The 23,036-nt window shown below is 41.0% G+C and overlaps 1 protein-coding gene across 9 annotated transcripts in view; it reads left to right on the top strand.

Annotated features, from left to right (window-relative positions):
* Window positions 1-19,516, top strand: part of glt1d1 (glycosyltransferase 1 domain containing 1) — a 47,453-nt gene extending 27,937 nt beyond the window's left edge. For 3 of the 9 annotated variants that reach the window (XM_021621369.3, XM_021621368.3, XM_090190550.1), the window contains 5 exons: window positions 119-168; window positions 11,835-11,878; window positions 12,449-12,569; window positions 13,075-13,173; window positions 15,122-19,516. In XM_021621369.3, the coding sequence (XP_021477044.3) occupies window positions 119-168; window positions 11,835-11,878; window positions 12,449-12,569; window positions 13,075-13,173; window positions 15,122-15,268 (461 nt within the window). In that variant the 3' untranslated portion in view covers window positions 15,269-19,516. Of the gene's footprint in view, window positions 1-118; window positions 169-462; window positions 1,850-2,524; window positions 3,548-11,834; window positions 11,879-12,448; window positions 12,570-13,074; window positions 13,174-15,121 lie in introns of those variants that run through there. The other 6 variants (XM_090190552.1, XM_090190551.1, XM_090190547.1 and 3 more) reach the window with 3 other exon arrangements.
* Window positions 19,517-23,036: the final 3,520 nt, after the last annotated feature.

Genomic DNA, 23,036 nt, shown 5'->3' with positions numbered 1-23,036 from the left:
ATGCTCTGATCTTGTATTTGAGCTAATTTTACATTTGTATTGCCACACAGAAGCACTTGGAAAGTAAATTAAATGCTGGTTGGCTGTCAGTCACTGTTTCTGGTTTGATGTCTTTCAGAGTGGCACACTGAGAATCCCCTGGTAGTGCTCATCATCATCGGGCCTAAGGTGAGTGACCATAATAGGATCAGGGTGATTGTACAGCTAAGAGGTCAAGCCTTCTTTACCTCCTTTACTGTCTGCATTGGTCTGTTAAAGCAGATCAGTGCATGGCCCGCAACCTGCCTCTGGAGGTAGGTCAAAGGTTCCTCTAATTGGATGTAGCAGAGATAACAGCATTAGCTGGCATAAGCTGGAATAACAAGCGGCTCGCGAGCCACAGTCTTAGGAGCCAGGGGGAGTTACAGTTTCAGTGCTGGGCTGGCCCCACCCGCCTGACTCTCTGCCTTCCTGTTCTCTCAGAGCAGCCAGCCCACTGTGCTGCTGCAGTGCAGACGCTGGACGAGCCCCAGCACCAAGACATCTGCTGGGCTAGTCTGGGCCACCCAGGGGTTTCCACCCTGCCAGGTGTACGGTCACACTCCACTGGGCCCCGGTGTCATGGAGGGCAGCATGGGATCAGGCTACTGATGTCTCTCTCTCTGTCACATATTGTGTGTTAGCAGAGGGCAGTGGTTAGCTTGATTTCAAAACAATTATTAATTTGTATATTTTATTTACAATTATTATGACCAGCTTATGAAATAGCATTGATTTCAAAATGCACTTTCACTGTCATGATTCTTTCGTTGCTATTTTTCAAAGTCTCTGTGTTGCATTGACATGATAGTTGATAAAACCTGGTCAAAAAGAGTAGTGCCAGAATGCCCGATGACATCAACTTTACTGCATAGTAGCAGGAGGTGTCACCTCTAGCACTAAAACACAAACGTTTTCCACTGATTTGATTGCAGTCTACTTTCCGTGGATGAGTATTGATCTTCTGAGAAGGGCTGCCAAAGAGAAGCTGTATCTTAGCTGTCAATGGCCACCTTGTTGCTTTTACTCCTGCTCTCTTTTCCTGTGTGTTCTCTGCCAATGGCATTTTCCTATTGATTCTGTGTGGGCCTCCTCCCACAGACCGCTTTAATCACGCCATCAAATAATATATTTTTTATATTTTTTTTTTCTCCTACTCAAATGTTTTTTTTTAAATGATTAACTGTCTCTCAAACAGCAGTATCATAAAAAAAGGTATGTTGTGTTTTTGAGTAGAATTGGCCAGGGGCACACTGTCTCGGCTGATGTTTTACATGTACTTCCTGCTCTGCTATGGTTTGTGTTGTTTGATAAGAAGATTCAGTGAAAGCAGAGCCTTTTTAGTGATTTTAATGTAGACGACATCAAAGGAAACAGTGGTGCCTGTGCTCAAATGTATTTGTGTTCGCTAAGATATGAAGGCAACAAAATATCCATCCTTCCTATGTTAAATGATGATGTATTGCTAATTATTAAATGCAAGATAATGTAGTTGTTTAAGGTCGATCGGGGAAGGTATGATGTCTCTCTCCAAACAAATTCACACAGGTTCTGTTATTCTGTCTAGGTTGTTAAATTGATTATATTACCAGTAATCCATTCATATAATGATCTCTGTATAAGTACTATATCAAGGACTAGCAATCACTGATGTCATACTTATATTGTCTCCCTGACCCTTTTTTTTTATCTTTGTAAATCCTAGCTTTGTTTCTGGATGTTGAGTATTCTCAAGTAAGATTATTTGCATGTGAAACACAAATGCGCATTAAATATCACATTTAAATTCTGAAAAGCGATAAGCATGACAATAAAACCCCAAAAAATGAAACCGCAACTTGCGTGCAGCATCTTTGACCTAAATTGCTATGATGCTAGGACTTTGCGGTGGGCCAGCTAATGCACGCAAATCCCACAGCGCAATTAATCAGATTGGGCACCCACCCCACCCTGACCCCAATCTCTGAAAATACAGGATTTTCAGATAATGATTTGGGCATGTTAGAAATGATAAGCTGTGACATTGTTGTATCTCTTATGGTCATGATTAAGGTATGGCTGCCGTGTGTCATGGAGGGTAGAGGTACAGAGCCGTCTGAAAATGTTCACACCACTTGAGAATTATCCCACATTTCGTTGTGTTACAGCCTGAATTCAAAATGGATTAAATATATGTTCTCTCTCACCCATCTACACACACACTATAATGACAAAGTGAAAACGTGTTTTTAGACATTTTGACAAAGGTATTGAAATACATAAATATCTCATTAACATACAGTGCCTTCAGAAAGTGTTCACAACCCTTGACTTTTTCCACATTTTGTTGTGTTAGGGATGGATCGAAATGTACAGAATGGTTACCTGGAGGGAAATGGGGGAGGGTCATGCTTTTTCCCTTTCAGTCAAGGGGAGAGTTTAGTATTTATTTATTTATTTTAAATCTAGTTCAGTGGAAGGTCATGTAATTTGTAATTGATGATATGTCTATATTTCTCTGTTTTAGGCTATATATCGATGTGTGCCCGATGCCACCCCTTATCTCTGATGCTCTGCTGGGGGTGCAATATCAAGTGCACCTATAGGCTATTTACCGTGGCAAGCAAAAGTATGTGAACCCTTTGGAATTACCTGGATGTCTGCATAAATTGGTCATCAAATTTGATCTGATCTGCATCTAAGTCACAACAATAAACAAACATAGTGTGGTTAAACTAATAACACACAAATTATTGTATTTTTCTTGTCTATATTGAATACATCATTTAAATATTCACAGTGTAGGTTAGAAAAAGTATGTGAACCCCTAGGCTAATGAACCCCTAGGCTACTTCTCCAAATGCTAATTGGAGTCAGGAGTCAGCTAATCTGGAGTCCAATCAATGAGACGAGATTGGAGATGTTGGTTAGAGCTGCCTTGCCCCATAAAAAACACTCACCAAATTTGAGTTTGCTATTCACAAGAAGCATTGCCTGATGTGAACCATGCCTTGAGCAAGAGATCTCAGAAGACTTAAGATTAAGAATTGTTGACTTGCCTAAAGCTGGAAAGGGTTACAAAAGTATCTCTAAAAGCCTTAGTGTTCATCAGGCCACGGTTATACAACTTGTCTATAAATGGAGAAAGTTCAGCACTGTTGCTACTCTCCCTAGGAGTGACTGTCCTGCAACAATGACTGCAAGAGCACAGTGCAGAATGCTCAATGAGGTTAAGAAGAATCCTAGAGTATCAGCTAAAGACTTACAGAAATCTCTGGAACATGCTAACATCTCTGTTGACGAGTCTACGATACGTAAAACACTAAACAAGAATGTTGTTCATGGGAGGACACCACGGAAGAAGCCACTGCTGGTCCAAAATTCCTGCTGACCGTTGTGCAGGTCTGATCCAAACTACAGAAAACATTTGGTTGAAGTTATTGATGCCAAAGGAGGGTCAACGAGTTATTAAATCCAAGGGTTCACATACTTTTAACACCCTACACTGTGAATGTTTACACGGTGTGTTCAATAAAGACATGAAAACGTATAATTGTTTGTGTTATTAGTTTAAGCAGACTGTGTTTGTCTATTGTTATGACTTAGATGAAGATAAGATCAAATTGTATGACCAGTTTATGCAGAAAACAAGGTAATTCCAAAGGGTTCACATTTCTTGCCACTGTAGTGTGGTCTCAATCAAATGCACTATAGACTATAGGCTATGCTCGGAGAAGCACACAGTAAAGTTATATTTCTAAGATGGCTGCTGGGATGGTGTAAATAAAACTAGATTGCATTAAACACTGCAATGGATATTTGAATACTGAGCCCAGCCTGCTCTGCTCTTGCTGATCAAAAACGTTTGTTGCCTAACCAATGCTGTGTAGGCCTACAGTGGCATTTTCAGAAGGAGAGTCAAATGCTTCTTCCGAATTGTATTTTGATTAGGCTTAGTCCCAAAAATTCACTATCTTGCACGCGGACGAGCCTATAGCCTATGTTCTGTTCAGTTTGAGAAGGAGAGCGCAGATGAAAAGGAGGACCGGAGGTCAACTTGGATAGCTTGCTATTACTATAATTGATTTGATTACAAACAATGTTTCTTGCCCATGATGTGTATATATATCAGAGTTATTGACAATAAGCCAGATTCGAGTAACTTAAAATGTCATGCTGAAACTTGAAGCAGCAGCAATGCACCCACAATGCATCCTTTAAATAGCCTACCTCTGTGTCAGTGAATGTCTGTTAAGTTAAAACCAAGGCTCAAATTGAGGGAGTATGAGAGGATATGCCATAGGCCTACCTTTTTAATGAAGAAAATTGCAAAAAGCACAGGCCTGCCCCTTGTTAGCTTAAGATTTGAAAGAAAATTAAATGGATCCAATTGTATAAAGTGATCTACAGTATACAGTGCCTTGCGAAAGTATTCGGCCCCCTTGAACTTTGCGACCTTTTGCCACATTTCAGGCTTCAAACATAAAGATATAAAACTGTATTTTTTTGTGAAGAATCAACAGCAAGTGGGACACAATCATGAAGTGGAACGACATTGATTGGATATTTCAAACTTTTTCAACAAATCAAAAACTAACAAAATTATTCAGCCCCCTTAAGTTAATACTTTGTAGCGCCACCTTTTGCTGCGATTACAGCTGTAAGTCGCTTGGGGTATGTCTCTATCAGTTTTGCACATCGAGAGACTGACATTTTTTCCCATTCCTCCTTGCAAAACAGCTCGAGCTCAGTGAGGTTGGATGGAGAGCATTTGTGAACAGCAGTTTTCAGTTCTTTCCACAGATTCTCGATTGGATTCAGGTCTGGACTTTGACTTGGCCATTCTAACACCTGGATATGTTTATTTTTGAACCATTCCATTGTAGATTTTGCTTTATGTTTTGGATAATTGTCTTGTTGGAAGACAAATCTCTGTCCCAGTCTCAGGTCTTTTGCAGACTCCATCAGGTTTTCTTCCAGAATGGTCCTGTATTTGGCTCCATCCATCTTCCCATCAATTTAACCATCTTCCCTGTCCCTGCTGAAGAAAAGCAGGCCCAAACCATGATGCTGCCACCACCATGTTTGACAGTGGGGATGGTGTGTTCAGTTGTGTTGCTTTTACGCCAAACATAACGTTTTGCATTGTTGCCAAAAAGTTCAATTTTGGTTTCATCTGACCAGAGCACCTTCTTCCACATGTTTGGTGTGTCTCCCAGGTGGCTTGTGGCAAACTTTAAACAACACTTTTTATGGATATCTTTAAGAAATGGCTTTCTTCTTGCCACTCTTCCATAAAGGCCAGATTTGTGCAATATACGACTGATTGTTGTCCTATGGACAGAGTCTCCCACCTCAGCTGTAGAGCTCTGCAGTTCATCCAGAGTGATCATGGGCCTCTTGGCTGCATCTCTGATCAGTCTTCTCCTTGTATGAGCTGAAAGTTTCTAGCGATGCTAGAAACAAGCTGTAAAATACCCAGGAAAATGTGACTCCAATGCATATGAGGAGATCCTTGTTTTTCTTCTTTGACATTCAGAAGCTACAACCTTCTATACCTGAGGATACTTTGCCTGGGAAGTAAATCAATTCTATCAATTGAATAAGCTGTTCACTTTTGGCACAATAGAATATGTTTAAACCCAGACAGCTTTTAGGGAAACACTTGGGTTAAGCAACAGAAGAAGAGTAGCCAGCAGTTAAAGCTGACATTTTTCTGCATCTGTAGGCCTACTATGTCTGGGGTTGGTGGAAGATAGGTCCAACTTTTGAAAATACCATGCTCAAATTCCTAAGTATTTGCAAACAGGGACAGTGTTGTTGCAAACAAGAAGCGTATTAGGCATTGGAACAATATAAGATTAACACAGGCCTATCTCTCTGTCCATTCTTAGCTTGTCATTTCGGTCATTTGTGTGGTATAAAAAAATATTCTGCTAATGTGTAGAATTGCATGAAATGTTTTAAATTATTTTATTTTCTCGGACTTCCAAATATGATATTAGGTTCATGCATTGTGTTTACTATGAAGGAGATCTTTCCACCGCTACTCTTGTCCACAATGGTCTGCGAACCCACAACCTGGCCCGCAGCCCTTCCTGCGTTGCCATGTAATGCTTACAGGATGAAAAACAGTTTCTAGAACTGCATATCTACAGCTCTGGTCTGTCCAATAATTGAGGGTAAACGGTAGACATGTTCTCTGCTATCCATTTTGTTTTAATGATTATTTTGGGTATAGGGGAGGGTCACTTTTTTGAGGGGGGGGGGGGGGTGTGTTCAGGGGAGGTTTAGGTCCAATATATTTTCATTTCAGAAAGGTCTGAAATCAGTTAAGAACAATTTCTTATTTACAATGACTGCCTACTTCATGTAACCCTTATTGTAAATAATGTTCACTCCCTTACAGCCTGAATATTTAAAATATTTAGTCACTGGCCTACACACAATACCACTTAATGTCAAAGTGGAATAATGTTTTCAGAAATGTTTACAAATTAGTAAAAAAAAATCAAGAGTCAATGAGTGTTCAACCCCTTTGTTATGGCAAGCTCAAATACATTCAGGAGTCAATACATTTTACAATCATGTACAGAATAAAAACCCCTGAGTCATGACATGTTACAAACACCTTTGGTAGTGAGTCTGTGAGTCTTTCTGGGTAAGTCTCCAAGAGCTTTGCACACCTATATTGTACAATATTTGCCCATTTTATTCTTTAAATAATTATTCAAGCTCTGTCGAATTGGTTGTTAATCATTGCTATAGATTTTCAAGCATATTTAAGTAAACTGTAACTTGGCCACTTGGGAACAACTCCAGTGGAGATTTGGTCTTGTGTTTTGGGTCATTGTCCTGCTGAAAGGTGAAGGTGAAGCAGACTGAACCATGTTTTCCCTCTAGGATTTTGCTTGTTCTTAGCACCATTCTGTTTATTTTTACCCTGAAATTCCCCAGACCATATCAATTACAAGCATACCCATAACATGGTGCAGCCACAACTCTGCTTGAATATATGAAAAGTGGTACTCAGTAATCCCCTTAACATAACTCTTTCATATTCAGGAATTTTTTTGCAGTATTATTTTATTGCCTTGTTGCAAACAGGATGCATGTTTTGGAATATTTTTATTCTGTACATGCTTTCTTCTTTTCAGTTTGTCAGTTAAGTTAGTATTGTGGAGTAACTACAGTACAATGTTGTTGATCCATCTTCATTTTTCTTCTATCACAGCCATCAAACTCAGGTATTGTTTTAAAATCACCATTGGCCTCATGGTGAAATCCCAGGGCAGTTTCCTTCCTCTCCGGCAACTGAGTTAGGAAGGTGACTATCTTTGTAGTGACTGGGTGTATTGATACACCATCTATAGTGTAATTAATAACTTCACCATGCTCAAAGGGATATTCAGTGTCTGCTTTATTTGTTTTTACCCATCTCCCAGTAGGTACCCTTCTTTGTGAGGCATTCGAAAAGGGAAAGGGGATACCTAGTCAGTTGTACAACTGAATGCCTTCAACTGAAATGTATATTCCACATTTAACCCAACCCCTCTGAATCAGAGAGGTGGGGGGTGCTGCCTTAATCGACAACCACATCTTCGGGACCCGTGGGTTAACTGTCTTGCTCAGGTGCAGAACGACAGATTTTTACCTTGTCAGCTTTGGGATTCGATCCAGTAACCGAGCCAAAACCTCCCTGGTCTTTGTGGTTGAATATGTGTTTGAAATGTACTGCTCGACTGAGTGACCTTACAGATAATTGTATGTGTGGGGTAAAGAGATGAGGTAGTCATTCAAAATCATGTTAAACACTACTATTGCACAGAGTGAGTCCATGCAACTTATGTGACTTGTTAAGCACCTTTTTAATCCTGGACATATTTAGGCTTGCAGTGACAAATGGGTTGAATACTTATTTCAGCTTTTCATTATTTATTAATTTGTAACATTTCTACTTTGATATTATGGGGTATTGTGTGTTGGCCAATTCAGGCTGTAACACAACACAATCTGGAAAAAGTCAAGGGGTGTGAATACTTTCTGAAGGCATTGTATATTTCAATACATTCTTGAAATAGAAACGAATGCTCAAGCTCATTAAATATACTGAACAAAAATATAAACGCAAAATGTAAAGTGTTGGTCCCATGTTTTATGAGCTGAAATAAAAGATCACAGAAATTGTCCATATGCACAAAAAGCTTATTTCTCTAAAATGTTGTGTACCAATTTCCTTACATCCCTGTTAGTGAGCATTTCTCCTTTGCCAAGATAATCCATCCACCTGAAAGTTGTGGCATATCAAGAAGCATGATCATTAAACAGGTGCACCTTGAGCTGGGGACAATAAAAGGCCACTCTAAAATGTGACGTTTTGTCACACAAAACAAAGCCACAGAGGGAGCGTGCAATTGACATGCTGACTGCAGGAATTTGGCAGAATGTCCAACCGGTCTCACAACCGCAGACCACGTGTAACCATGCCAGTACAGGACCTCTACACCCGGCTTCTTCACCTGTGGGATCAGCTGAGACCAGCCACCCGGACTGCTGATGAAACTGTGGGTTTGCACAATCGAAGAACCGTCTCAGGGCTCACCTTCAATGGCCACTGGCACGTTGGAGAAGTGTGCTCGTAACAGATGAATCCCGGTTTAAACTGTATCGGGCAGATGGAAGACAGCGTCTATGGTGTCGTGTGGGTGAGCGGTTTGCTGATGTCAACATTGTGAACAGAGTGCCCAATGGTGATGGTAGGGTTATGGTATGGACAGGCATAAGCTATGGACAATGAACGCAATTGCATTTTATCGATAGCAAGAGATACCGTGATGAGATCCTGAGGCCCACTGTCGTGCCATTCATCCTCTGCCATCACCTCATGCTTCAGGATGATAATCAAATCAAATTTATTTGTCACATGCACATGGTTAGCAGATGTTAATGTGAGTGTAGCGAAATGCTTGTGCTTCTAGTTCCGACAATGCAGTAATAACCAACGAGTAATCTAACTTAACAATTCCAAAACTACTACCTTATACACACAAGTGTAAAGGGATAAAGAATATGTACTTAAAGATATATGAATGAGTGATGGTACAGAGCAGCATAGGCAAGATGCAGTAGATGGTATCGAGTACAGTATATACATATGAGATGAGTAATGTAGGGTATGTAAACAAAGTGGCATAGTTTAAAGTGGCTAGTGATACATGTATTACATAAAGATGCAGTAGATGATATAGAGTACAGTATATACATATGAGATGAATAATGTAGGGTATGTAAACATATTAAGCAGCATTGTTTAAAGTGGCTAGTGATATATTTTACATCAATTTCCATCAATTCCCATTATTAAAGTGGCTGGAGTTGAGTCAGTGTGTTGGCAGCAGCCAGTCAATGTTAGTGGTGGCTGTTTAACAGTCTGATGGCCTTGAGATAGAAGCTGTTTTTCAGTCTCTCGGTCCCTGCTTTGATGCACCTGTACTGACCTCGCCTTCTGGATGATAGTGGGGTGAACAGGCAGTGGCTCGGGTGGTTGTTGTCCTTGATGATCTTTATGGCCTTCCTGTGACATCGGGTGGTGTAGGGGTCCTGGAGGGCAGGTAGTTTGCAAATACACGGCCCAAATACACGGCCCTATGCCGCAAGGATCTGTACACAATTTCTGGAAGCTGAACATTTCCCAGTTCTTTAATGGCCTGTAAACTCACCAGACATGTCACCCATTGAGCATGTTTGGGATTCTCTGGATCGACGTGTACGACAGTGTTGCAGTTCTCACCAATATCCAGCAACTTCGCACAGCCATTGAAGAGGAGTGGGACACCCTTCCATAGGCCACAATCAACAGCCTGGTCAACTCTATGCGAAGGAGATGTCGTGCTGCATGAGACAAATGGTGGTCACACCAAATGCTGACTGGTTCTGATCCACACCCCTATTTTTTTTCTTCTTCAATTGACTGATTTCCTTATGAACTCAGTAAAATCTTTGAAATTGTTGCATGTTGCGTTCATATTTTTGTTCAGTGTAGTTAAACAGCATAAAGTCTAATGTGCTTTGAGGGGAACATACAGTTTTTATCAACAGATAAATATAAGTATAAGTATATATTTTATATATGTATATATATTTGTGTATATATTGATATTATATATGTATACAGTTGAACTCGGAAGGTTACATACACTTAGGTTGGAGTCATTAAAACTCGTTTTTCAACCACTCCACAAATTTCCTGATAAACTATAGTTTTGGCAAATCGGTTAGGACATCTACTTTGTGCATGACACAAGTAATTTTTCCAAAAGTTGTTTACAGACAGATTATTTCACTTATAATTTACTATATCACAATTCCAGTGGGTCAGAAGTTTACATACGCTAAGTTGACTGTGCCTTTAAACAGCTTGAAAAATTCCAGAAAATTGTGTCATGGCTTTAGAAGCTTCTGATAGGCTAATTGACATAATTTGAGTCAATTGGAGGTGTATCTGTGGATGTATTTCAAGGCCTACCTTCAAACTCAGTGCCTTGTGGCTTGATATCATGGGAAAATCAAAATAAATCAGCCAAGACCTCAGAATTTTTTTTTTAGACCTCCACAAGTCTGGTTCATCCTTGGGAGCAATTTCCAAACACCTGAAGGTACCACGTTAATCTGTACAAACAATAGTACGCAAGTATAAACACCATGGGACCACGCAGCCGCTCAGGAAGGAGACGCTTTCTGTCTCCTAGAGATGAACGTACTTTGGTGCATTAAGTGCAACTCAATCCCAGAACAACAGCAAAGGACCTTGTGAAGAGGCTGGAGGAAACAGCCACAAAAGTATATATCCACAGTAAAATGAGTCCTAAATCAACATAACCTGAAAGGCCGCTCAGCAAGGAAGAAGCCACTGCTCCAAAACCGCCATTAAAAAGCCAGACTACGGTTTTTAACGGCACATAGGGACACAGATCGTACTTTTTGGAGAAATGTCCTCTTGTCTGATGAAACAAAAATAGAACTGTTTGGCCATAATGACCATCGTTATGTTTGGAGGAAAACGGGGGATGCTTGCAAGCCGAAGAACCCCATCCCAACCGTGAAGCACGGGGGTGGCAGCATCATGTTATGGGGGTGGTTTGCTGCAGGAGGGACTGGTGCACTTCACAAAATAGATGGCATCATGAGGCGGGAAAAGCATTTGGATATATTGAAGCTACATCTCAAGACATCAGTCAGGAAGTTAAAGCTTGGATGCAAATAGGTCTTCCAAATGGACAATGACCCAAAGCATACTTCCAAAGTTGTGGCAAAATGGCTTAAGGACAACAAAGTCAAGGTATTGGAGTGGCCATCACAACGCCCTGACCCTATAAAAAAATGTGTGGGCAGAACTGAAAAAGCGTGTGCGAGCAAGGTTGCCTACAAACCTGACTCAGTTACACCAGCTCTGTCTGGAGGAATGGGACAAAATTCACCCAACTTATTGTGGGAAGCTTGTGGAAAGCTACCTGAAACGTTTGACCCAAGTTAAACAATTTAAAGGCAATGCTACCAAATACTAATTGAGTGTTTGTAAACTTCTGACCCACTGGGAATGTGATGAAAAAATAAAAACTGAAATAAATAATTTATTCTACTATTATTCTAGCATTTCACATTCTTAAAATAAAGTGGTGATCCTAACTGATCTAAAACAGGGAATATTTACTAGGATTAAATGTCAGGAATTGTGAAAAACTGAGTTTAAATGTATTTGGCTGAGGTGTATGTAAACTTCCGACTTCAACTGTTTGTGTGTATTTTAAAGTAGTTGTTTTCACTGATTTTTCTCTTAGATTGATCCTGTGTTTACTGAAGAAGTAGAAGCAATCAGTAAAAGGTAAAACCTTTCAAACTTTTCTTTCATGGCTATCAGTTTAGTAGAACATTATCGCTGACTACAGATCTGCCAAACTGATCTGGACCCTGCGTTATCGCTGACTGAAGATCTGCCAAACTGATCTGGACCCTGCGTTATCGCTGACTACAGATCTGCCAAACTGATCTGGACCCTGCGTTATCGCTGACTAAAGATCTGCCAAATTGATCGTGACCCTGCGTTATCACTGACTAAAGATCTGCCAAACTGATCTGGACCCTGTGTTATTGCTAATTAAAGCTCTGTCAAGCTGATCTGGACCCTGTCGCTCTTGTGAGAAATTCAAAAGACACCCAGATTATCTAACGCTTTATCCCATGTGGCCCAAGAGAGCATGTAAACTAACTGTGCTTATATCTTCAGTAGAGTTAGCAGAATGTACATTAAAAATATGTAGTCTAGCTTGTTATCTTTCCACCGGTCTGTGCATCATGCCCTGCACCTGTCACTCCTACACGTCATTCACAGCTGTGTGCACCTTGTGGTGAGGCCTGTGTCACGCAGAGTGCTGCTACTGCTGTGTTTCTCAAGGTCAGCAGGGGTTTACCTGGCCCAGGAGAGAAGCCAAGAGGAGCTCCATGCTGCTATGAGGAGGTCAGCTGCCCTGGTGAACAGTTCAGTCTCCGAGGGGATGTCCGCTGCCATTTTAGAGGTGAGGGGTGAGGGATCACTAAATCGGGCAAAGTCCACAATCATCTTTTTTATCATTACAGTCATCATTGTCATTATTTCCACTGGCATGCCCTGCCCACAAAATATATCACAATGTACATTTTTAATTCAGCTCAGAATATAGTATGTTGGTGTCACAAGCAGCTCTTTCAAGGCACCAATATTCCACCCTGGGAACCTTTTTATTATTTGTACCAGAGCAATTATGAGAATGACTAGCTTGTCATACTATCTTTCCAGAATTGGGTGTAATCCTGTTAATCTGTTTTAAACACTGCAGATTAAAACAATCCACAGAAGGCTTAAACACTGATTAGCATGTTTCACTTCCACAACCTGCTGATGACGTATTACCTGAATGAATGACAATAAAGTCCCAAGGGGATACCAACAAGTAAAGTAAATGAAGGGCTAGAAGATGCCAGCTAGTCACATGTGTGTGTGGAGTTTGATGTAGCTATTTCTGTGTCATGTATTGTGTTCAGGCAATGGACCTGGAGGTACCGGTGGTGGCTCGTGACATCCCAGGCAACACAGCGGTGGTGCAACATGAGGTCACTGGTCTGCTCTACTCATCCCCTCAGGTAAGAACCCTTCCTGTGGTTACCAGTCAAAGCTGTAAGATGGCTTTCATATCCACTGTGTAAGAGGCTGATGCAGAGGGAAGACAGCCACCAGCAGTAGCAATGTAACTGAGCCTACAACTGAGGTGTATTAGACCCACTTAAAATAATATATTAATATGCCATTTAGCAGACACTTTTATCTAAAGCAACTTAGTCGTGCGTGCATACATTTTACGTATGGGTGGTCCCGGGGATCAAACCCACTACCCTGGCACTGAAGGCGCCATAGAAGCACCATACTCTACCAACTGAGCTACAAAGGACCACGGAATATGACTGTCTTTCCCCTGACACAGTCTGCTATTTCTGAGTATTAACCTACTGTGCTAGACACACTCTTTATGCTATTGTTTTTTTGTAAGGCTTAAAATAACAACTGAGAATGACATAATAGTTTGGAGGTGCGTAAGTCGGTAAAAGGGATTCAACATGTCCTAGGGGCCTAGACTTTAGTGAGAATGTAGACCTCAGGGGAAGGAGTCAAGATACAACAGTATCCAGTGAACTGTATAATGCTACACGGCAGCAACCAGGCATGTGGAGAAAGCGAGAGGTCCTTGGAGGGTCACTTTAACTAACTGCTCAGAGAGGTTTTATGTGAGAGCAGCGGTAGGTGTTTGCCGGCAGGGGGTACGTCCTCGGCATGGTACGGTGGCAGGCAGGAGGGTGACATTAGCATAATGCTGCTATGATGCCAAGAGATAAGTCAGTCCTTTTCTCAACCAGGGGAGGTCGTGTCACGTGTGCTCAGCTGAGCCGTGGAAAAATCCCTCCAAGGGGGAACCTCACACAGTAGGCTGAAGAGACGAGGGTTAGCTAAACCATGGCTTCTAGCTAACAGCTTCAGCTGTTTCAACTGAAACTCTCTCTGACTGGCACAACTTTTTCACACAGGATAATGTACATGTTGCACAAGCCTTTCCCAGGGATGATAATGTGTTATTGGCCATTGATCTGTTTGTGGTGGTGACTTGTTCATTTGATACTCTACACAACTCCTCAAGAGTATTGAAAATGTAATGCAAAGGCTGTCAAAAGATCAAGCACTTGAATGCCTGTAGCACTATAAACAGTATGGCATTTTCAGAACGACTGTAGTATATTTTTTATGGAGTCCATTGATTATAGAATAACTTGACTTTTAGTGGTTTTGCTGGGACTTCATGGCTCTCTCATATGGCTTAATCTCAAATGAAGAGGCACTCCAAACATGGTCACATCACTTGAGTGAAGTGAAACGGCCTGATGCTCTGGCATTGGCTGCAGCTCTGTTTACCCACAAGGCTCTGCTCCAGGAGATCTTGGATGCTATGCTGAAGCCCTCACTGAAAGGCTGTGTGATTCTGTGTTATTACAGCCCTTGGTCACAGCCTCCCAGGCCACTAAAAAAACTGACAGAATTCAAGAAGGACCTTATGGGCTCCAAACATTTCCACCGGCGCTCAGGGAGAATGTCATTACTCATTTTGTAATTGCTTGATATATTTCTCCCCATCTCATCCTGACAGCTGGTGTGGCAGGGCCATTAAATAGCAGCAGACAGACACTGTTTGTGTTCCACTCCCTTCATAAGCAAATAGGAAGCAGCAGCCATCAGAGTAGGTTGGAAAGGGCCATTGCACCTGCCTATTTGAAACCGGTCACAGATGTCTCCATCAATTAGCAAGGCAGAGCACATTCAATGAGTGTTTACAAGTCAGAATAGCAACACTCCCTCATGTCATTCACTGCTGTGGTTGGTTACACCTCATTAACTCACTGCTTTAATGGGTTCTTAGAGGCTTGTTAAATGTATAAAAAAATGTTAACAAGTAGAATTGTTCTTTTGGGGTAAAATACTAGTACAGATTTATGCTTCATTCAGTAACTTCTGAAGCATTGATTGTCCTTGCCCCATCTCTTCCAGGAATTTGTGCGTGTATCTCAGAGGCTGCTGGTAGACGGAGAGCTGCGGGAGCGTGTGGTGGCGAACGGGAAGCGCTACGTTGAGAAGCACCACAGCCTGGACCATGAGAGGGAGGCCTACCAGAGGCTGGTGGACACGCTACACTAAGGCTGCACAGAATAACCAGGTCCTCTGTCTCAACCTTACTTTCTCTCAGGAACAACTCCAAGGGCTCTATTCAATCTGTATACGATTCATCGATACAGATTGAATAGAGCCCTAAGTTAGTGACACAGGCGGAACTACACAAGCAGAAGATACAAATCCATATCCAGTTTGAGTTAGTGCTATCCTGGTTCCTTGGGACATACAGTGGGGCAAAAAAGTATTTAGTCAGCCACCAATTGTGCAAGTTCTCCCACTTAAAAAGATGAGAGAGGCCTGTAATTTTCATCATAGGTACACTTCAACTATGACAGACAAAAGGAGGAAAAAAAATCCAGAAAATCACATTGTAGGATTTTGAATGAATTTATTTGCAAATTATGGTGAAAAATAAGTATTTGGTCACCTACAAACAAGCAAGATTTCTGGCTCTCACAGACCTGTAACTTCTTCTTTAAGAGGCTCCTCTGTCCTCCACTCGTTACCTGTATTAATGGCACTTGTTTGAACTTGTTATCAGTATAAAAGACACCTGTCCACAACCTCAAACAGTCACACTCCAAACTCCACTATGGCCACGACCAAAGAGCTGTCAAAGGACACCAGAAACAAAATTGTAGACCTGCACCAGGCTGGGAAGACTGAATCTGCAATAGGTAAGCAGCTTGGTTTGAAGAAATCAACTGTGGGAGCAATTATTAGGAAATGGAAGACATACAAGACCACTGATAATCTCCCTCGATCTGGGGCTCCACGCAAGATCTCACCCCGTGGGGTCAAAATGATCACAAGAACGGTGAGCAAAAATCCCAGAACCACACGGGTGGGCCTAGTGAATGACCTGCAGAGAGCTGGGACCAAAGTAACAAAGCCTACCATCAGTAACACACTACACCGCCAGGGACTCAAATCCTGCAGTGCCAGACGTGTCCCCCTGCTTAAGCCAGTACATGTCCAGGCCCGTCTGAAGTTTACTAGAGAGCATTTGGATGATCCAGAAGAAGATTGAGAGAATGTCATATTGTCAGATGAAACCAAAATATAACTTTTTGGTAAAAACTCAACTTGTCGTGTTTGGAGGACAAAGAATGCTGAGTTGCATCCAAAGAACACCATACCTACTGTGAAGCAAGGGGGTGGAATCATCATGCTTTGGGGCTGTTTTTCTGCAAAGGGACCAGGACGACTGATCCGCGTAAAGAATGAATGGGGCCATGTATCGTGAGATTTTGAGTGAAAACCTCCTTCCATCAGCAAGGGCATTGAAGATGAAACGTGTCTGGGTCTTTCAGCATGACAATGATCCCAAACACACTGCCCGGGCAACGAAGGAGTGGCTTCGTAAGAAGCATTTCTAGGTCCTGGAGTGGCCTAGCCAGTCTCCAGATCTCAACCCCATAGAAAATCTTTGGAGGGAGTTGAAAGTCCATGTTGCCCAGCAACAGCCCCAAAACATCATCGCTGTAGAGGAGATCTGCATGGAGGAATGGGCCAAAATACCAGCAACAGTGTGTGAAAACCTTGTGAAGACAGAAAACGTTTGCTGTCATTGCCAACAAAGGGTATATAACAAAGTATTGAGATAAACTTTTGTTATTGACCAAATACTTATTTTCCACCATAACTTGCAAATAAATTCATTAAACATCCTACAATGTGATTTTCTGGATTTTTTTCCCTCTTTTTGTCTGTCATAGTTGAAGTGTACCTATGATGAAAATTACAGGCCTCTCTCATCGTTTTAAGTGGGAGAACTTGCACAATTGGTGGCTGACTAAATACTTTTTTGCCCCACTGTACCTACCCTAACTTTAACCATTACCTAGCCATAACATTTACCCTAACCTTAACCCTTACCTTAAAGAGCCACTGAACACGCTGATTGGCACATGTTTTTCTGTTGCTCATTAGAAAAACAAGATTTCAGTCTTGGAGGTATGTTTTCTGACCGATTTAACCAGTTTGGATAATGATCCTCGTCCCTCATGAGACATTTCCTCAAAATCCCCAGAATGAATCTAAGATAACTCTAGAAATCTTTCATTAATTTTGATGTTTTTGCAGAGGAAGTTTTAGTTGTGCAATTTTACATTTAACTAAGGTGTTTGGTGCAGTCTTAAATCAAAAATAAAATGGGTACTGTGTTGTCTCATGCAAACAAAGTCGGAGCCGCTGGGCAGGTCTGCCTCACTGTCTATGCCATTGGATAGAGAGCGATCACCGCAGCTGTTCACCCCGTATTAATGGAAAAATGGGCATCGTCAAATCAAAACCCAACCTCCAACCGTTTTGATGCGCGGATATTCCAGACTTTGTTTTAGACAAAACTGACTTAATGGCCAAAATGATCCAATATTTTTTTTGTTTGATTTTGACACTAGAATAACTGTTTCTGACTCATATCAATGCCACGTTTTTAAAGGGATTTGTTGCTTTTTAAAGGCAGTCGCTCTTTAACCATTTTATATTTCAACTTCAATGGGGTTGGGATGTTCCAAAGATCCCGGATAGCAAAGACCATCCAGTTTGTCTACAAATTAATAATTGATATGTTGGCTTCACGTCTAGACATCAACAAAAAAATCTATGTTTAAAGAATACTATTAAATCTAATCAAACTTGAAATGCACTTTAAACAAAGTTTGATTTGATTTAGTCCTTTACATTTCAGTCATTTAGCAGATGCTCTTAATCCAGAGTGACTTAGTTTGTGCATTCATCGTAAGATAGCTAGGTGGGACAACCATATTTCTCAGTCATAGTAAGTCGATTTTTGCTCAATAAAGTAGCTATCAGCAAAATAAGTGCTACTTTAAAAAATTTAAAAAAGGAAAACATTCAAACTTTTTAGTATTTTTGGTTGAGATGGAGGCGTGAAACCAAAATGTCAATGATTAACTTGAAGATTACATTTGAAATCAACCAAAGCTTGAAACTCTAGGCCTTTATGTTTTGTCTATTTTTTGTTGAATTGAAACAATATCTGTTGATGACTGCTGTACGTATTGGCCCAAATAGTATCATTGATGCATTTAATGTACTCTGTTAAACCTACCCTTTGGAAGGACTTTGATAACAACAGTGGATATATTTAATTATTAAGAGATCTCAACAATCATTCTCACGATAGCATATTGGTAGTAGTCAGTGATATATCAAAGCTAAGCAGGGCTGAGCTTGGTTAAAACCCTGGATTGGAGACCAAATGAATAGCTATAGATAGATCAACTCTCCAGTAAGAGGTGCTGCCCAGCCTATAGTTATTTTTCTGATAGTTGATATAATGTTGAAGATCTGACGTTGTTTCAAAAGATACAAATTCAACATATTTTATACATGGTTTTTGGATGTTGAAAAATTGGTCACAATGATGACATAATCCTGTGGTTGAAATTCCACCCTCAAAACAACTGTTTACATATGACTTTTTTCAAATCTATGTATTTTCCACATAGATTCCATGTCACAATACACATTACCTTGAAACATCATTGATGCAACCAGTTTGTGCCCAGTGGGAAAGGCCTAAAGAGGTGCTTGCATCCATAAAGGGATAACTAGCTTTAATGATCAGGTATCATTTCTGAATTTTTTACAAGTCGAAATGATGTTGCCACGAAAACACCGCAGATATTGAGATGAGCGATGCAAGACCTCGCTCTCACACAGTCACACCCCACTGGGCACACACTGGTTGAATCAACGTTGTTTCCACTTAATTTCAATTAAATTACGTTATACAAACGTGGAATATATGTTGAATTGACGTCTGTGCCCAGTGCAACACAGTATCTGCATGGGTGCGCTTCACGCTGTTGCACCTTGGTAGCCAGGGCTCCAAAACAGCGGAGAAGTTGAGCCTCGCGCTTCGACGCTCTTAGTTGTTGAGGAAATTGACCCACTATGCTGTTTACTTTTGGCGTGTATGTCATATTGCTGAGTCTACCTTTAATTCTATGCGGACCAATCTACGCAGCACAATTGAACTTGATTAGCAAAATGTACTTTTAAGTGCTAGAGGTGGAGGTTACTTTAATTTAAAGCACATATGTAGTCTTATTGAATGAAAGGTGAATTGGTGTCCAATAAAAGAAGTGCTGTGACTCCGTCATGTTTACTCTACTTATTATTTATTATTTCCAAACAGCCTACAGAAAACCTTTTTGAAATTGATTAATTACATTTTTGTAATGAAAGTTGATCAATGCTGTTTACTTATGTATCATTTTCAATAAAATATGGTTAAATGGTGTTTTGCTTCTGTTAAGGTTTCCTTCAAAATGAATCATCAAACAGAAAGTATACAAGCCGCACTGCTTCTTAACACAGCGCGCATCCAACCCGGAAGCCAACCGTGCACCTGGCAACCTTGGTTGGTGCACACTGTGCACCAACACACCCGCCACAGGAGTCGCTGGTGCGCAATGAGACAAGGATATCCCTACCGGCCAAACCCTCCCTAACCCGGACGACGCTAGGCCAATTGTGTGTCGCCCCACGGACCTATCGGTCAGGGCCGGTTACGACAGAGCCTGGGCGCGAATCCAGAGTCTCTGGTGTTACAGCTGGCGCTGCAGTACAGCGCCCTTAGCCACTGCGCCACCCGGGAGGCCCCCTAGGCACCCCAATTCTGACTTTTTTTTGGTGTTTTGACCAAATAGATCAGCTCTGAAAAAAGAGCGCTGCATGCGCTCTGCTCATGGCGCTCTGAGCCTGAGTATCCATAGCAACGGCTCCACTTGGGCTACTCGGCTCAATGAAGAGACATGAGAGCAGTTAGCTAACTATATAACTGTAAACTCAAACAAAACTTAAGGAACACTTCTGACACCATGTTATGATCTTAGTCAGATATGACTGTACTGCGCAGCAGAACACAGGCTCAGCTTCAAAATGTAAATCAAGTTAGCAATAACAGAGCCCTGCCCTTACAGTTATTAATTTAAAAAATAGGCCCTACCCATCCCTCACCCGATGTATAAGTTTGGGGCCTGTCGTCTCCGGTTGCGTAGCAGAGCTCTATAACAGATTAGTCAAAATGTCTAGTCTAGAATCAAACATTTCACATGATCAGTACCATAGAACTACATATGCAACAGTGGAACTATTGAATACAAATATCATTCAGATGACAGTACCAGTCAAAAGTTTGGACACCCCTACTTATTCAAAGGTTTTTCTTTATTTTTACTATTTTCTACATTGTAGAATAATAGTGAAGACATCTAACACATATGGAATCATGTAGTAACCAAAAAAAGTGTTGAACAAATCAAAATATATTTTATATTTGAGATTCTTTAATGTAGCCATCTGTCGTGTCTTTGGCATCATTAAACTGAAGATTAATCTTTATAAAATAACTCATTATTATTATTACGCGATTAAACTGATTAATCACGTAACTGTAATTAACTAGGAAGTCGGGGCACCAAGGAAAATATTCAGATTACACATTTTCCTCAATTTTCAAAATTTTCCTAATATAACTTTTCAGATATTTTTATATCTGATCAATAGTCTTCTGATTAATGAATTATTCTTTACCTCACATTAGTCTCATTCCAAACATCGTAAATTGTTGGTTATCTGCACGAATCCAGTCTTCACTATGAGTCATCCATACATCAATTGTCTTAAATAATTGATTTACTAACTAACTAATCACAGAAGTGCACACACAAACAAACAAAGTAAATGTGGTTACAAGAAATGATAGGGGAATGTGCCCTAGTGGGCTAAACCGGCATGGCGGCTTGTTAGGCAAAAAGGGAGTGGGGGTCAGCTGAGAAGTCACTACAGAGTTGATAATTATAACAATTGAAATGCTAATCCTTTGCACATGAACGCTCACTCATTCGGAAACAATTGCAAGCAATATATATATTTATGCTCTGTGTGTCTTCGGGATCTGAAAAGTTTTTCTCTACATGTCGTGGTTAGAATGGATCCTTCAGAGTGACATTCATTCATGTCGTTATAGAATGGATGTTTCGGCGGTTGTCGTTCTTCGCGTTCAATGATACCGAATTCCTAGCTGCAGATTAGTAATTAATATCAAAGACTTGTTCTTATTCTGTCGGTATCGATAGTCTAAGAGTTTAACCACATGGCATGGTTAAAAGAATCAGCAGTCTGGTCTCAAACCTTGGCCCTCTCGTTATTGAGGTAAGCTGGTCTGCAACCTTTGTCCTCTCGTAAATGAGAGCAACATGGTCTGTTGAGAAATTCTCAAAGTGGGGGTTTTATTCGGGAGAGCAGAAAAAGGCTGTCTCATGATGCCAGGTCCTAACTGGGCCCATGGGTGGTCCTCTGATTTAGTTAAACTCAAAGGGAATTGGAGTTTCCTTCATTAAACAGTCCAAAATCACATTACACAATTTTACAAACAGTATCATCTTCACTCATTCATGTTATACAACAATTAGATGTAAACCTCATATCTGAGGCTACATAAACAGCGTTATAGTAATGTGGCCGTATTGTCTCCCATGAGTTTCACAAAATTTTACCAAACGGACCAGTTCGTAGTTGGATTCTTCACCGATATTTTATACCTTCTCCAGAACATAAATGTTGTTAGGACCTCAAGTTCTGTGAGGTGGAATAAATTCCTTTGTTCTCTTCTATGAAAACTTGACTCTCTCTCTATACTGTGGCCATGAGGAGATAATCTCCTCCAGGAATGTATGACCTCTCTCTGACCACAGCAGCCTGGGTGTAGGAGACAGGGAGAGGGGGGTGGGGCTTTCTGTACCCAAAGAGTGCAACGTCATGACACACCCTTTCCCTTGATGACAGCTTTGCACACTCTTGGCATTCTCTCAACCAGCTTCATGAGGTAGCCACCTGGGATGCATTTAAATTATTTTGTGGAATTTCTTTCCTTCTTAATGCATTTGAGCCAATCAGTTGTATGGTGACAAGATAGGGGTGGTAAACAGAAGAAAGCCCTATTTGGTAAAAGACCAAGTCCATATTATTGCAACAGCTCAAATAAGCAAACGGAAACGAGAGTACATCATTACTTTAAGACATGAAGGTCAGTCACAACAAAACATTGCTAGAACTTTGAAAGTTTCTTCAAATGCAGTTGCAAAAACCATCAAGCGCTATGATGAAACTGGATCTCAAGAGGACCGCCACAGGAAAGGAAGACCCAGAGTTACCTCTGCTGCAGAGGGTAAGTTCATTAGAGTTAACTGCACCTCCGATTACAGCCCAAATAAATGCTCCACAGAGTTCAAGTAACAGACACATCTCAACATCAACTGAAGCCAGGCCTTCATGGTCGAATTTATGTAAAGAAACCACTACTAAAGGACACCAATAAGAAGAAGAGACTTGCTTGGGCCAAGGAACACGAGCAATGGACATTAGACCGATGGAAATCTGTCAATTTTAGATTCTTGGTTCCAACCGCTGTGTCTTTGTGAGACGCAGAGTAGGTGAACAGATGATCTCTGAATGTATGGTTCCCAACTTGAAGCATGGAGGAGGAGGTGTGGTTGATGCTTATTTATTCAACCCCTCTTAGGCCTCACTCCCCCCTATCTGAGATATCTACTGCAGCCCTCATCCTCCATATACAACACCGTTCTGCCAGTCACATTCTGTTAAAGGTCCCCAAAGCACATACATCCCTGGGTCGCTCGTCTTTTCAGTTCAATTGCAGCTAGCGACTGGAACTAGCAGCAAAAAACACTGAAACTGGACAGTTTTATCTCAATCTCTTCATTCAAAGACTCAACCATGGACACTCTTACTGACA

The sequence above is a fragment of the Oncorhynchus mykiss genome, chromosome 11 (genome assembly GCF_057628025.1).
Source record: "Oncorhynchus mykiss isolate SJ-2025 chromosome 11, ASM5762802v1, whole genome shotgun sequence".
Taxonomy (NCBI): Eukaryota; Metazoa; Chordata; class Actinopteri; order Salmoniformes; family Salmonidae; genus Oncorhynchus; species Oncorhynchus mykiss.
The sequence above is the reverse complement of the archived record's forward strand: the minus strand, read 5'-3'. Positions and strand labels throughout refer to the sequence as shown.